Source organism: Centropristis striata, chromosome 22 (genome assembly GCF_030273125.1).
Source record: "Centropristis striata isolate RG_2023a ecotype Rhode Island chromosome 22, C.striata_1.0, whole genome shotgun sequence".
Classification (NCBI taxonomy): domain Eukaryota; kingdom Metazoa; phylum Chordata; class Actinopteri; order Perciformes; family Serranidae; genus Centropristis; species Centropristis striata.
The window spans coordinates 17,592,221-17,607,488 of NC_081538.1; the positions used below are offsets into that span (position 1 = coordinate 17,592,221).

The following is a 15,268-nucleotide window of genomic DNA, read 5'->3' on the forward strand; positions in this document are numbered from 1 at the left end:
TGCTTGTCAATCAGGTGCCCATGTCAACAGGTTAGAGCATACACAGTGGCTCAGGTACCTCATGAGGAGATTCACCAGGTAACTCTTTTTTCCCCCATGTGATTTTCCAAGCAAAGATAGACCCTAAAAACAATGTGTTGATAGTCATTTCAGCATCACACCAGCAACATAACCAACATTTACAATAAGATTATATAAAACATTTTATTAACGATCATTATGAAAGGAAAACACAGTGTAAAAAGAAAAGGGTTGGCAGGCAGGCCGCAGCAGTTCAGCGAGACAAACCATCATGACCAGACAGTTTGGCTGTGAGAAGAACTCAGTGAGATTCAACTCTTCTTTGAGAGGAGAGAGGGAGACACATCCAGGGAGTGCCTTTTCTAGTTATCAGATGTATAAGTCCATTATTTCCTTCGTCATGATGAGGAAATCATTGTAGCACAAAAATTCTAAAATGTTTTTTGTCCACTGGTTGATGATATTTGATGCTTCTTACTGGCAGCATTCGAAAAGCGCATATGTGTGTCTCACTGTGGTACATTTATGTACAGGTTGGAAGACAGATGCCTTTTTACAATTGGCTGTTTTTTACAGAAACCTTTTTAATGAAAGATGCTACCATTACATGATCCTTTTTTAAATCAATATAGAAATATATATTTTGTCTTCAATGTTTGATAAGTATAAAAGAAAGTCTTAAATATATGAATCACAGCCCTGGGTTAGATGACCCGAGTTCAGATATGCGATTAAGGATAACGAATGAGTGAATGAATGAATGAATGAATGAATGAATGAGTTAGGCCGTGTCGGGGTTATCATACGCCTCGAACCTGAGCAACACTTGTGCATATCACGAGCAGCTCCCCATGCTCTCGAGCCCCTGCCCCTCCTCTTTCATGCACAGAGAGGGGAGGGGCTGGAACAGACACAGATTGGCCTATTTTCTTTCATAGGCTATTTTTATTTAAGATGTTTTTTTATTCAAATGTGCACTTTATGGAGCTTTGATTTTTTTTTTTTTTTAAGTTACTCCTGTTCTTATACAGTAATAATGCTCACTTAAAAGGTTTTAATAAAACTACTTATGACATTTCATTTTTGGCTTTGACTTTGACTGAACATTTGCTCTCACTTTGCACTAAAAATATCAGGATATATATCGATATTCAGCCTAAATATATCGGCATATGACTTTTGGTCCAAATCGCCCAGCCCTATTTCACAGATCAAAAGTGTCCAGAATGCTGTTGTTTTTACATTAAAAACCTGTCCAATATAAATAAATTAACTAAGTTCATTTTTGGCATATGCTGTCCTAACAGCAGCCTAAGAGACCATTCAAAATTCTCTTTTATCACTCTTTTCATCACGTCATTCCCCAGCACTGCTACCACACTCTGTGAGCAGAAAATCAAACAACACTCAAAGTTTGTGAGTTCTTTCTGCACAAGCTGATCCATGAATGAGTTCTTACAAACTCTCCACTGTACAAATAGTTACCGAGCGGTCATCTTCCTCCATCCCAAACCCGGGGTAGAGGGGCTCAGTGAAGGTGCTGTAGAACGTGTGAAGGTGGCTGAGGGTCCCAGAAGAGACGCTGTAGAAGGACAGGGTGCCACCCGGCCAGTCCAGGTACACCCCAACCCTGTGAGAGCGAGACGGAGGTGCTGGTATTTCCACAGGCTGGTGGTCGTGTTGAGCGCTGTAGTGATCCTCAGAGCAGTACAGACTCCAGGACTGGTGAGTGGAGCCAAACCCACAGAGGTGAGAGCTCGCCCTCCGACGGATCCCCCTCATCGCCACGGCCACATCCACCCAGCGTCCCCGCCACTCCACCTCCCAGTAGTGGCGCTGGGTGAGGCTTTGGTGACACAGCACCTGGGAGACACTCTCGAACCTCTCGGGGTGATCTGGGTACTGCTGGCTATCCCTGACCCACGTCACCCGCTTTCCATCGTCGTACAGATAGAGAGACTTGGCAGCTGTGTTTGTGTCCAACGCCAGCGTGCATGCATCTGTAACACATACATGTCTATTTAGGTTTTCTTTGAAGCATTTTTTCTTATATCAGAAAAATATGAGATCCAAGACCATATAACCCATAAGAGTGAAATTGAGCGTTAAACACTTAACATCTGGTGAATCTTTCCACATCAGTTTATGGTGGAGATATTTTTTTTAATGCAAAGAAAAAAATATTAACACCAGGTGACAGTTCAACATAAAAAATATATAATAAAATATTTTGCAGTAAGGCTGTAAGGCATTTCAAATATATATTCTCCAGTAGATTCATGTTATTCCAGTCCACACGTACGTAGGAAGGATTTATTGTTCCATCCTCTTTTGTGTCCTGTCTCTGGGGAAGTAACCTCTTTCAATTCAATTCAAATTTATTTTATTAATTTAGCCCAGAATTACAAATCACAGATTTGCCTCAAAGGGCTTTACAGACTGTACAGGGTCCTTTGACCCTCAATGCGGCCAAAAGCCCTTTTAACAGGGAAACAGTAAAAGAAACCTCAGGGAGAGCAACAGAGGAGGGATGGACAGATGTGCAATAGATGTTGTTTGTACAGAATAGAACAACATAGTAGAATAGAGTAGAGAGATTGTGAGAGGGGAGACAGAGAAGAACAAGATGAACAAGGACAACAATTTTAGGGCTGTTTCCACTACAGCCCAATACTCGGAACGAGGCGGGTCTCACTCGCCGAAACGCCCCTAATTTGAATACGAGCCGTCTAGAGCAGACTTTTGTTGGGACTTTCTTTGTCCCTGTCGAAGAGCAGGCTCTTTTTTCTCCCCTGAAAAAAGCCTGGTTACTGATTGGATAGATCACTAAGCGGGATATGACGTAGTACTCTACATGACAACAACACACGCCATTTGTAAAAGCCGGCAAAGCAGTGTTGCCAACGTAGCAACTTTGTTGCTATATTTAGCGACTTTTCAGACCCCCTTAGCGACTATTTTTCAAGAAAGCGCCTGGAGACAAATCCAGCGACTTTTTCTGGTATTATTGGAGATTTTTGTAGACTCCTTCTTACTGTGCTGCGGGCCGGCAGCTCGTTAAGAAGAGTAAGACCGAGTTGAAGTGGCACAGTCCTCCTGCAGCAGTCTCTCCCAGCTGCAGAGCCAGAGGGGATGTTGACCCTTTAGCATCCAGTCTGCAAATTGCTAATAGGCTAACAGTTAGCTCTGTAGCAGTACAGTGTGTATGTGCTGCTGCTGCAGGAGGTGTTCACTTAGCGATCTCTGTTGGTTTACAACAAGCACCAGACACTCTGTGCAGTTAGCGATGCCGGTTAATTAAGATCACAATGTTTATGATCAGCAGAGACGCTGTGCATAATTAGCCATGCTGGTTTGTTTATGATCAGCTTGTGCACAGTTAGCAATGCCGGCCAAAGTTGTCTCCCCTGTTTAATCCACCGTGTATGTGACGTCACGGACGAAACTGTCGCTAAGCGATTACGCAACAGTCGAAAACCATACATAACCTCTGGAGTCTCGTAAATCCCTCTGAGGGCCTTTTTGTAATGGAGACATGCTGAGTGAGAGGACTTTTGAGAGGGTGTGGCCTGAGACTTTTCTCCCTAGTGGAAACACAACTAATAGCACTAACCCTACAGTCTGTGATGAATGAAGGTAGATGTGAAGCTGGTAGATTAAGTCAAATGACCGTGGTAGTAGCAGAAGTGATGGAAGTAACATGAATTATGGTTATAGTCATAGCAGAAGTAAAAATAGAATGACAGCAGAAGTGTCCATGGCAGTTATGTACGTACATTAATTAATTATAGCATTTATAATCCCTGGACTAATAGCTCATATGTGTTTGACCAAGATTTCTGCTCATGTTTTAATCTTTTTGCACATTCAAAACATATCCCACACTTTTATCTGTGTTTTGTTTTTCAGAACTTTTCAAACAAATGATGAGGATCACATCAGCCATTTAAATAAGTGATGGGGAGAAGCTTAAATGACACCTATGCTCAACAGTATAATAAGGTGAAGATCCCTTTCATTTAATGTGCTTTTGTGGTGCATATTGTGTTAAAAAAACACAATTGTATTTTTTTCAACTATCACAAATTACCACACAGATCCCAGGGTCTGATGAGAGAGAAAGAAAGACACAAAGAACTACAGAAAGAAAGAAATCAGAATAACAGAGCTCACGATATCAGCTGTAAATAGATGTCTATCCTGCCATCTGCTGGACTAATGAAAATACAACATGTCAAGTTAAAAACAAGTATATATAAAATAGTATAAATATAAAATACTCTACTTACAGTTTTTCAGTGTTGATTTCAGGTAGCACTCTGCATTGTGTTCCACACTGTAGAAAGGATGATATAAATACACATATTAATAAATACATTATGAGGTTTTATAATAAATTTGTCACACCGTGGTGAGGTTTTGTCTTGTCCTGGGTTTTTGTCTGGTTTTATTGTGAAAATGTACTACTTCCTGTTATAGTTTTATAGTCTGCTTCTCCCTTTGTTTCGTGTGCACCCCAGCCATAGTCCATGTGTGGTCCTTGTTTTGCTTTTTGCTTTACAAAATGCTACCTATACACCAGAAGACTCTGAAAATATTTGGAAAAGACTCCTGGAAGACGAGCAGCTCACATCTAAAGACAAGTGTTTAGAGTTTTTAGTCCCAGCCTAGTCTCACACTGAGATTTTACAAAGACTTATAGTCCAGCAGCTTAACTCCAATATGTATAAGAATCGTTCAGTTTGTGATAAAAGCATGAAATTTGGTACATATATTGCCAAAGGCATACCGAAAAGATTTGGATATGGAGGCATCATGAATTTTCAACATGGCGCCCATGGCAGCCATTTTTCAAAATGGCCACCAGAAACAACAGTTTTCTTATGAGAGATGGATATAATGTGACATTGTACACAGAATTCGATTAATTAATTACCATAAGTGCTTGCTAATGTGTTTTTTGGATTAGACATTTTCATTAAAAATTCAAAATGGCCGCCATTGTATCCAGACTGGTTAGATACGCATAAACTCTGTGTCAAATTATACATTTTTCTTGATGCATAATTTGAATTAGTAAATGTAGAATTTCTGAGAATATTTGCTCTATCTCACAAGACATATGTTAAGTGAGGCCAAATCTAGGGTCTATCACAAGGAAGACTATTCACACTCGCCTTCACAGAAGCAGAGGGCAGTGCATTGCAACTGAGCTTTTTTGCACTTGCAATGCCCAACACAACCCTTCTTACATTTGCAAGAGACAAGTTCATAACTGGACTGGCCTGCATCTGGTCGGCATGTCCAGAAGGGTTCATAGTCTCCCTCAGATGTCTTTGACCAACCCCATTTGCACGGTGAAGGTAGTTCTGGTGTTGACACCAGCACTTGACCCCACACATGACCTCCTTGGTATACTGCTCTCTTGACATGCTATTCCAGGGCAGCCTTGGTTGGAGGGATTGATTCTACATTGTGCCTCTTGGCGAATAACTTCCTTCTTGCCGTATCTATTTCTGTGCATGTGCTGGTTCGGTCATAGAGTAGGATAACAAACCTCTCAATTGTGGCCATTACCTCTTGTGGTATCTCAGTTGGGGCTGAAGACAGTTTCAACAGGGCATGCGTAAGTTCAGGAAACACAGTCCATACAGCCCACGCTGTCTTTTTCCCATGGCCAACAAAGCTTGACACAGTGTCGCAACCGGTCACTGCATGGAACAGTGGTAGCGCACGTGCTTTCTCAGGTCCTAGCCCTGCTGCAATTTCATGGGCTGCTAAGTATCGGAAACTCTTTCCAGTTCCGAAAGCCAACCAAAGCTCGTCTTCTGGTTGTAGAGTCTGAGCCACTGCCACAGCTAGCACCACAACATCAGTATCAACTGTTTGAATCATGATCTTATGATGGCCATTTCTTGCTGCATGGGCTACATGTAATAACATGCGACTATCGGCTTCCTCATGTGTACAAGGAGCAATCGAAGACCTATCTGGGAGTGGTGGCTTGCTAAGGACTTCTATGTCACTAGTGATAACAAGCTGTCTATCCTCCTGCAGTAACGATGTGAGCAGAGCTTTTGAGAGAAAGGCAAACAATTCTGTCTTATTGCTGTCAACTCAGAAAGTTTGGCCAGTTCCTGGGAATGGCTACATCACCTACCACATGTCTCTGAATCCCAGTTCCATGCTTTGCTCTTGTAGCAGCTTTCAGAGAATCAGACAAGTAGAGGTCCCACACCAGATCAAGCCTGGACACACTTTCAAGTTTTCTGGTCAGATATGGAATGAAGATCCCATGGGCATAGTCATTGAAGGTTTTTACTGAACTTGGTTTCAGCATCTGGATGATGGCTGCCCCATCTACAATGGCACAGGTATCCTTTGGACTTTCTGAGTATGCACTGTGAACTTGTTCCAGGCATGGAAGCAGATCACTCTTCTGTCCCAGTCGGAGACCTCCCCCATCATACATATCAGACCGTCATACAAGTGACGGCTGCCATCTTGGGAAATGGCGGCCATCTTGAATATGAAATGATACTTTTCAATTATCCTATAGACATTTACCAAGTACAATATATGGTAAATATGTCTAAAATATCACATTATGTCTGTCACTCATAAGAAAACAGGCATTGCTGGTGGCCATTTTGAAAAATGGCTGCCATGGGCGCCATGTTGAAAATTCATGATGCCTCCATATCCAAATCTTTTCGGTATGCCTTTGGCTATATGTGTACCAAATTTCAGGCTTTTATCACAAACTGAACGATTGTTTTGGTTATTTGCTGCACTATTAGTGAATCTTGTAGGGTCACTATTTACAAGACTACAACTAGATTCTTTTAGCATGTTTTTGCCACCATGCAATTTTTTCCCATCATGCTCTTAGTAAAACCTTTCAAAATGGAGGAGAAGCAGCTTTTGGCTCCAGCTGCTTTAGTGTGTGCAGTGGTTTGTGTTGAGAAAAAAGGAAGAAGGAGAAGAAGCCCTCACAAAGCAGAAAAGGAGTTTCTGTTTTTCTGACATGAAAAGTTGACTATTTTACAATAAAAAATAGATATAAGGAAGAATAAAGGAAAGGAACATTTAGAAATGAATTCATGATATACATTTATAGCCTATTTAATTATAATTTATTTAATTGAATAAATATATGTATCAGCTCTATCAACTTTCATTTAGTTAATCATACATTAACTATTGATTATTTATGTATCCATTACTTATACATTTTAACTGGGTCTCCTTACTGTTCTCTTTACTAAGAAACCGTGCCCCCAAAAACCCCACTCGTGGCCATAAATATATGGGGGAATATACCGGTAAATATACCGGGGACCTTTCCCCCGCTCATCTATTGGTTGGTGATTGTGTTACGTCACTGAGACTTGAGATAATGTCAAACACGTTTGATATGATCCAAACCCAAGACTGATAGGAAAAGACTGATATGAAACAGAGCAGATTACTACCTTAAACTTAACAATGGAGATGACTCCAGTAAAACTCCTAGATTTACTAAAGACTTTCAGGTTTTAGTCTGGGACTGTGGAAATTTTTTGGTGTAAGCCCAGCATAAGTCTTTATTCTCTGCCTCAATATGTGTGATTTTTTGTTTGTACCTTTTCATAGCTTAGTGTTGCTTCAGATTTTTAGGAGTGTGTGTTATTTTGCACATTTAACACCAGTGTAGTTTTTCCTCCCTTTGGAGTGTTTGAAGTTTTCAGGTCATAGGTTATCCCTTTCCATTGCTATGCTGACGACAGTCAGATATATGTGCCACTGAAGAAAAAAGATGCTTTCTCCCTCACACCGCTCCTGTCATGTCTCAAAGACATCAAGGCCTGGATGGCCTTGAACTTTTTAAATTTTAATGAGAAGAAGACAGAAGTGATAGTGTTTGGCCCTAGTGGCTCTTGTGTGACCCCTCCTTTTGACTTGGGCCCTCTGGCAGATTTTATAAGACCAACTGTGTCAAATTTAGGTTTTAAGATGGACAGTGATTTTAAATTAGATCGTCGTTATCGTTATACCAATTAACTCTCTTTAACCAATCTGCCATTACGAGCCCTGAGGTGGTGGTTCCGAAATCCAGATTCACAACCTTCCAGAGGAGACCAGGAGTTTGAAGTTTTTATTTAAAATAGACAAAACAAGTGGTACTGAAAGGTAAGCTAAATTGATAGCAATTTAGCTTACCTTTCAGTACCACTTGTTTTATTGTTTTAATTGTATCATAAATTCAAGTTAGCGCAGCTTTGGAGTTAATCAACATTTTTATTATATTCATATTTTATAGGAGTTTCTACATGTAGCTACATACGTTTTTTAGCCTCTTTTAGCAGCTTATTATGGTTTCATGATCTACACATTTGTTGTATGCTTCAGTCTACTACTCATTTCTACAAAGAGGCTCTGATTAAACCACTGCACTGTTCACTTTACCAGCCCAGCACCAAATAAAAGACCATTTGTGCTCCATCAAAATTAGTCGGAAGTCGCAACCGCCCGTTCTTGTAAAAACACGTTTAAACATGAAAAAAGTGATTTTGGGCTGTTTTGGGGTTTTATGCGTTTCTGAATAAATAAAGTCTCAGCTTTAAGACAATGTTAACATTTATATGAAATTCAAATGATAAGTATAGTTTTTAAGCTCTTAAATGTAACGTTGTCAGAAAGTTTTTCGCGGCACACAGACCAAGGCTGGATGACGTGGTTCAGATAGTGGCTTAACTAGATGGATTAATGTGAGGAGAACATTGCAAAACTTTTCAATTTAATCAGAGATAGAGGTGCTACATGTGATGACAACTGGACAGAGTTAATTACGGACTATTTCACCGCACCGGTAGGTGAGGAGATGAGAGGAGAGAGAGACAGCGGGACCTCCGACTAGGACGCGGACGGTCCGGCTAACGTTAGCCAAGATAGTGACGGACAGAGTGAGTTGGAGGAAGATGAGGAGGAAGATATTGCGCTCATGGATGAGCCGATGGTAGCATACAATGTCTCTGACTGTAGTTATCTAAACGAGGACAATGTTAAAGAGACTGCGATAGCTCGGGAGTACAAGCGGAGCCGCAAACTTCACAACAGCAGTGCCTGCTAGCTGCTGTTCACCGGAGACGTGAGAAGACGCGACCTAGTTAAAGAGATGACTGATGGTAAGTGCTTATACTTTATCTACACGATCATCTTTTTCTCTGTTAGTAAGGGCTAATAAAATCACTAGAGCAGGCTAAGAAAGCAGCTAATAATGCTGTGTGATAACAGCAGTGTGTAACGTTAGCCCAGGTGTGGGCGTGTCAGGTGTGTGTCTCAGGTGTCTACTGTCTCCTATAAATTGCATTTATTAACATAATGAGGAAAAGCAGTGTTTCATTCACTCAAAAAAATTGTTGTTATTGTTTCTGAACATAATCCAGGCAGTGATTACCTTATCACCACATAACTGAGGCTAATTATTAAACAGTAATATACAAACATAATTTGTAGGAGACAGGTTTGCTGTGAGACACAAAGGTGAGGAGATCTTTAGGCTATAACAAAATAAACAGCCTAAAGTATGGTTAATGTATAGTAAAAGTATTGTTAAAAAGATCTGATATGGTGAATCATAAACTGTGTGGTAAATATGTTATGTTTCTGAATATGGGGCTGTATTAAATCCTGTGCAGTCTGTCTATCAGTTAATACACTGATCATATTGAAGCAATAATACAGAAATGATCAGGCCTCATGATTCAATGTGATTTAGCCAGCCCAAAAGGTTTGTGATGATGACTGCATTTTTTTATTAATGCTATTTTATTTTGTAGATTAAAACATTTGGTCCATCCTGTGAAGCTCCATACGACTCTGTCAGAGGATGCTGTGTGAGAAGCAGCAACACCAGGACTACTTGCTTCCTTGATGCATGTGGCAGTTTAATTATGAAATAATAATAAATAAATATGAAATAATATAAAATATATTCTGTATTATTATATTAAAAGGGCCATTGTCTGTATATATATTTTTAATTGTATGGATATGCACTTGTAAGTAACTGTAAGTACATGTGTGCATGTGGCTCAATATTTAAGATTTTATAAATGTTCTTTATATTAATATTTTTAAAGTATTATTATATTTAAATACCCATCATACATTCTGTATTACATCATATGTACAGTATATTTGTTCATATTTTATCATTATTGTATTCCATATGTTTTGGATACTTGTCTACATGGGCTTCTAGGCCTGTACTGTGTTGTGTATGTGCTCGTGCACGAGGTCACGTGCACGTGGTCACGTGCATGTGTATGTGTGACAGTATGAGTAGACTACACATACAGATGTGGGGTATCACCTTTGACCCAAAAATATTGTGTTCATTTGGAGTCTAGTCTTAATAAATGTGTTTAAATCCCTGTGAAACATGGAGGAATCTGTATAATTTTCTTTAAAGCCCTTTTTCTCAAAACTAACTTTTGATAACAGTCGAACTTTGGATGGTCATATCTCATGGGATATTTGGTGTAGAAACATGATGTTGGTATTGACATGAAGCTAAGAGTCTCCTCTTTACATACACATCAAAATCTCAAAATGTGTTTCGGGGTCAATGTGACTCATTTTGATGGAGCAGGTCACATTTAGCAGCTAGCTGAAGAGAAAATTCCATCCGGTAGAATGTGTGTGATGCTCTATATCTGTTATTTGGCTTGCTTTATTATAACTATTCTGTCCCCTATAGGTTAAAAATGTGCACCATTAAAATATATTTTAATATAAAACATATCAGCATTAAACATGTCATGTGCAAGATTCATTATGCACTAAAGGAACAATCTTCTAGCCCTTGAGTGAGTGATAATCTTCACTGACCTCAGTGTTTCCAGTCTACAGTGTGGACTCTTTAGTCCAGCATTGAGGAGAGATGCACCAGAATCCTTCAGGCTGTTGTTGCTCAAGTCAAGAGTTTTCATTTGTGATGTGCTTGCACTCAAGACTGAAGCCAAATCAGCACAGCAGTTCTCTTTCAGCTTGCACTCATTTAACCTGCGAAAGTTTATACACAAAAAATAAATAAAAACTTAAATTTAAGTCCAAGCAAGTGATTTGGGTTTGTCAGCAAAAAGGGTCTAACCTCATTGTTTCTAGTTTGCAGTGGGGGCTTCTCAGTCCCACACACAGAGCCTTCACTCCTGCTTCCTGGAAGTCATTAGCACTCAGGTCCAGGTCTCTGAGTCTGTTAGACTCTGTGCTGACAGCAACAGCCAGTGCCTTACAGCAGTCTCCTTCCAGTTTACACTTATGTAATCTGAAAAAGGGACATAAAAGAAAGCACCTCTGAACAATCTGAACTAAAGAATAGCAGGCAGGCGCTATACAATTACATAACAATTAGGACAGCAAACAACAGTAAACCTTAACCAAAAGTCTTTCAACCATACAGGGTTAATTTGAAAATAATGTTAACATTTGTTACAGACCTTAAACTTCTCAGTTTACAATGTGGACTCCCTAATCCAACAGAAAGCAGCTTCACCCCTGAATTCTTCAGCTTATTGTCACTCAGGTCCAGTTCTGTCAGGTGAGACGAGGTCAAGCTCAGTGCAGAGGCCAAAACTTCACAGCAATTTTCAGTTATGTTGCAGCGATTTAGCCTAGAAAAACAAAATCATACAACAAACAAACAAAACATTTTCTATTATTGCAGGGTGACAAGTTCTCGGACCAAGGTCCAACAATGTAGAACTACACAGAAAAATAAATTTATTTTCATCATGCCGGGCAACTAAAACCAACAAGCAAGAGGAACGCATTATCATGTAGGTAAACTCACAGAGCACGTGTGGAGGAAGTAATAACGCTCAGCAGCTTCACTACCCCTTCTTCTGATCTAATGTACTTCTTCAAGTCAAACTCTTCCCCTGTTGCCTCCGATGTCATCAGTTCAAAAGTAAGAGCAGACCACTGGACCGGATCCATCTTTTTGGCTTCAAGCCTCCCAGAACTCATAAAGCTCTGGATCTCCTGCACCAAGGACAACTCTTTCAGCTCACTCAGGCAGTGGAAGAGGTTGAGCTTGGACTCTGGTTCCTCCTTGATCTTTTCCTTGATAAACTGGATGGTTTTCGCCAAGTCTTCCTCGCTTTCGGCTTCCTCGCCTTCGGCTTCCAAAGACAATATTCTACCCAGGAGCTCTTGGTTCGACTTGAGCGACAGTCCTAGGAGAAAGCGAAGGAAGAGGTCCCATCGGCCTTCTGGACTCTCCAAGGCTTTTTCAATGGCAATCTTGTGAAACCTGAACACAGACTTGGGGAGCCATCTTGTAGAGATCCTTTTCAGATATCCAAGGAGAACATTTTCTTTTCTTTGCATGTAGGAGTGATGGACATATACAGCTGCCAGAAACTCCTGGATGGTTAAATGTACAAAGCTGAAAACTTCTCTCCTCCTTCTGCCCTCCATTACAAAGATCTCTGTGCAAACTCCTGAGTAGATAGTAGCCTCTTTGACATCAATGCCACATTCTTTCAAGTCAGCCTCATAGAAGATCAGTTTGCCTTTCTCCAGTTGACGGAACGCAAGCTCTGCCAGCTTCAAGACGACATTGTCGCTTCCCATTGGGTAGTGTCCTTCAACCATCAGGTCTGTCTGGCAGAGAAGGAGATATGCGTACAACTCGGTCAGGGTGTTGGGCATGCTTCCTGATACGTTGTTGTGCAACATTTTCTTCATTACAGTGACTGTGATCCAGCAGAAAACTGGTATCTGACACATGATGTTGAGGCTTCTTGACGACTTCACGTGGTTGATGATCCTGACTGCAAGGTTATCATCATGCAAACGCTTTTTAAAGTATTCCTCCCTCTGTTCAGTAGCAAAGCCCTTCACCTCTGTCCACTGGTGGATGTGCTTTCGAGGGATCCGGCTACCTGCCGCAGGTCTGGACGTGATCCAGATGAGAGCATTGCCGAGCATATCGCCCGTGATGAGGTTGGTGATCAGCACATCTAGCGAGGCCGGCTCCGTCTCATCTCTTAAGACCTTGTTGTGCTTGAAGTTCAGGGGGAGGAGAGTCTCATCCAGGCCGTCAAAGATGAAGAGGACTTTGCATTCTGTCCCCAAAGTCTCAAGGGGCTTCATCTCTGGGAAGAACTGATGGAGCAGCTGCATCAGACTGTAGTCCTTCTCACCAATGTTGGGATTCATTTCACGGAAAGAAAGCGGGAAGAGGAAGGCGATGTCCTGATTTTCCTCTCCTTCTGCCCAGCTCAGTGTGAACTTCTGTGCACAGACAGTTTTACCCGATCCAGGTATACCCTGGGTAAGCACAGTTCTGATTCGCTTCTCTTGGTTGGGCTTGGGTTTGATGTCCCTCACTTCAATGGAAGTTTCCTCTGTCATCACATGGTTGGACCTCTGCTGTCGGACCTCATGTTCCTCATTGAAGCCTCCCCGGGCTCCTTCGATCACGTGCAGCTCTGTGTAGATTTTTTTCAAGTAGACGGTGTCTCTTTCATCTGCATTCCCCTCGTAAATGTTTTGGTACTTTCTCCTCAGGGTGGATTTAAGTTTTTCTCTGATTATGTGGTGGTTGATTTCTGCTCAAAGAAGAAAAAAAATACCTATACCTTTAATATTGTGTCCATACAAGTATAGACATTGAACTTGTTGCCATGACTGTGTGTGGGTGCCTTTTTGTCTTACCTTTGCCCGCTTGATTGCTTGGAACTGATAAAGAAACAAAGAAGAGATACTGTTGCTGTTAAGTGGCCAAGCTAGTTTTAGCCTTAAAACTAATGAAACAGTCAGATTTTGTCCTTTTTAGAGGTTTTACCTTCATCATACTTGTTCTTTAGTGTTTCAGCCCACAAATTGAGTTTCATCCTTATCAATATATCCAGCGTGACAGTGACAGGCTTGACAGGCCGAACCACGGGGGTGCTCTCTCAGGAGAAGTGTCTCAGGCTGAATGCATAATGATAGAAAAGCAATTTCGGGACCCCCAGTCCACCTTGATCCACTGGCCTCTGGAATTTTTTCAAGTTTAATCTGGGTCGTTTATTGTTCCATAGGAATTTGTTGCATAGTCTATTAAACTGCTTGAAATATTTTGTGGGGATCTTTGGTCGACTGTATACTGTCATAAACTTTAGGTCTCCATATACTACATGTTTTAATTACTATTATTTAAAATACACTTTTTAGAGGTATAACAAAACAGTGTTAAAGTAGAGAGCAGTGAGTTGGATAAAGTCGAGGTTGTGTTTATTTTATATGTCTGAGAATAGATTCAATAAACACTGTAGGTTTGCTGTGTGCTTGTGTGTCCACTAGGTGGGGGTGTTGTGTTGCTCATTAGATTATTGAAGGTCCTTGGATGTACTGCCTGTGTGAGTGTCTCTATGTGTGTATCTTTGTATGAATGTGTGTGTAAACAGGAGAAGGGGGTGACATACCTGACGATGGAAATTTAACATTTAATTTGTCTTTGCAGGCATCAAACTGTATTAAACCACAGACAGGTTAGTGAAGCATCTTTTCTTTTTGACTCAAGCAGGTCAGCTTCTAGTTTTAAGTTCAGGGAACCAGCAGGTTAGAGGGCATTAGGAAAGAATGATGGAATTATTTTTTACCCTCCTTTTGTTTCTCAGACTCAGACACCACACAAAACACTTATAGATTGAACTGTTGGCCATTATCATCATCGTCTCAATTTTAGGATTTTTTTTGTTTTTCCCCACAGATAAAACACAACTTTCAATAAGTTAAACATGCTTATAATTATCAATTAACATGAATACACTCATCTTAAGAAAATAAAAAAAATATATAGAGTGAGAGCAGAATTTTAAATGAGCCTCATACGTAGAAAACAAAATAGATGTATATACTCATTCTTGCTGTGGTTCACATGACTGCTACCACACCTATTTAACTTAACAGATATGAGGCATGATAGCAGTTTGTATACTGATCTATTCATAACAACACCAGAGAAAGAGAAAAAGCAAAATTAAAGCAGGTATTAAATGTCATGGGAGTCCCACAGGGGCAGAGGAAGGCTACAAAAACAGACCTGCTGCATAGACGGACTGTACGTCATCTAAAGTACTTGCTGATGACCCTGGGGCTAAATGAACAGGCACTGGCTAGAGCCTCAACACCTACAAACTAAAATGTAAAAAAAAAATGTTTTTTTAAATTCCAGAGCTTTGATGCTATGGAGGGAAAACTTTTGTCAAGG

General features: G+C 40.6%; 1 protein-coding gene across 1 annotated transcript; it reads right to left on the bottom strand.

Moving 5' to 3' along the window:
- Positions 1-1,113: 1,113 nt before the first annotated feature.
- On the bottom strand, positions 1,114-15,127 carry LOC131961103 (NACHT, LRR and PYD domains-containing protein 3-like). The gene is made up of 9 exons (XM_059326372.1): positions 15,101-15,127; positions 13,859-13,967; positions 13,729-13,752; positions 11,858-13,622; positions 11,505-11,678; positions 11,159-11,332; positions 10,897-11,070; positions 4,311-4,357; positions 1,114-2,021 (listed from the first exon to the last, which is right to left on the bottom strand). The coding sequence occupies exons 1-9, from the start codon at positions 15,125-15,127 to the stop codon at positions 1,477-1,479; spliced, it is 3,039 nt and encodes a 1,012-aa protein (XP_059182355.1). The 3' UTR covers positions 1,114-1,476.
- Positions 15,128-15,268: the final 141 nt, after the last annotated feature.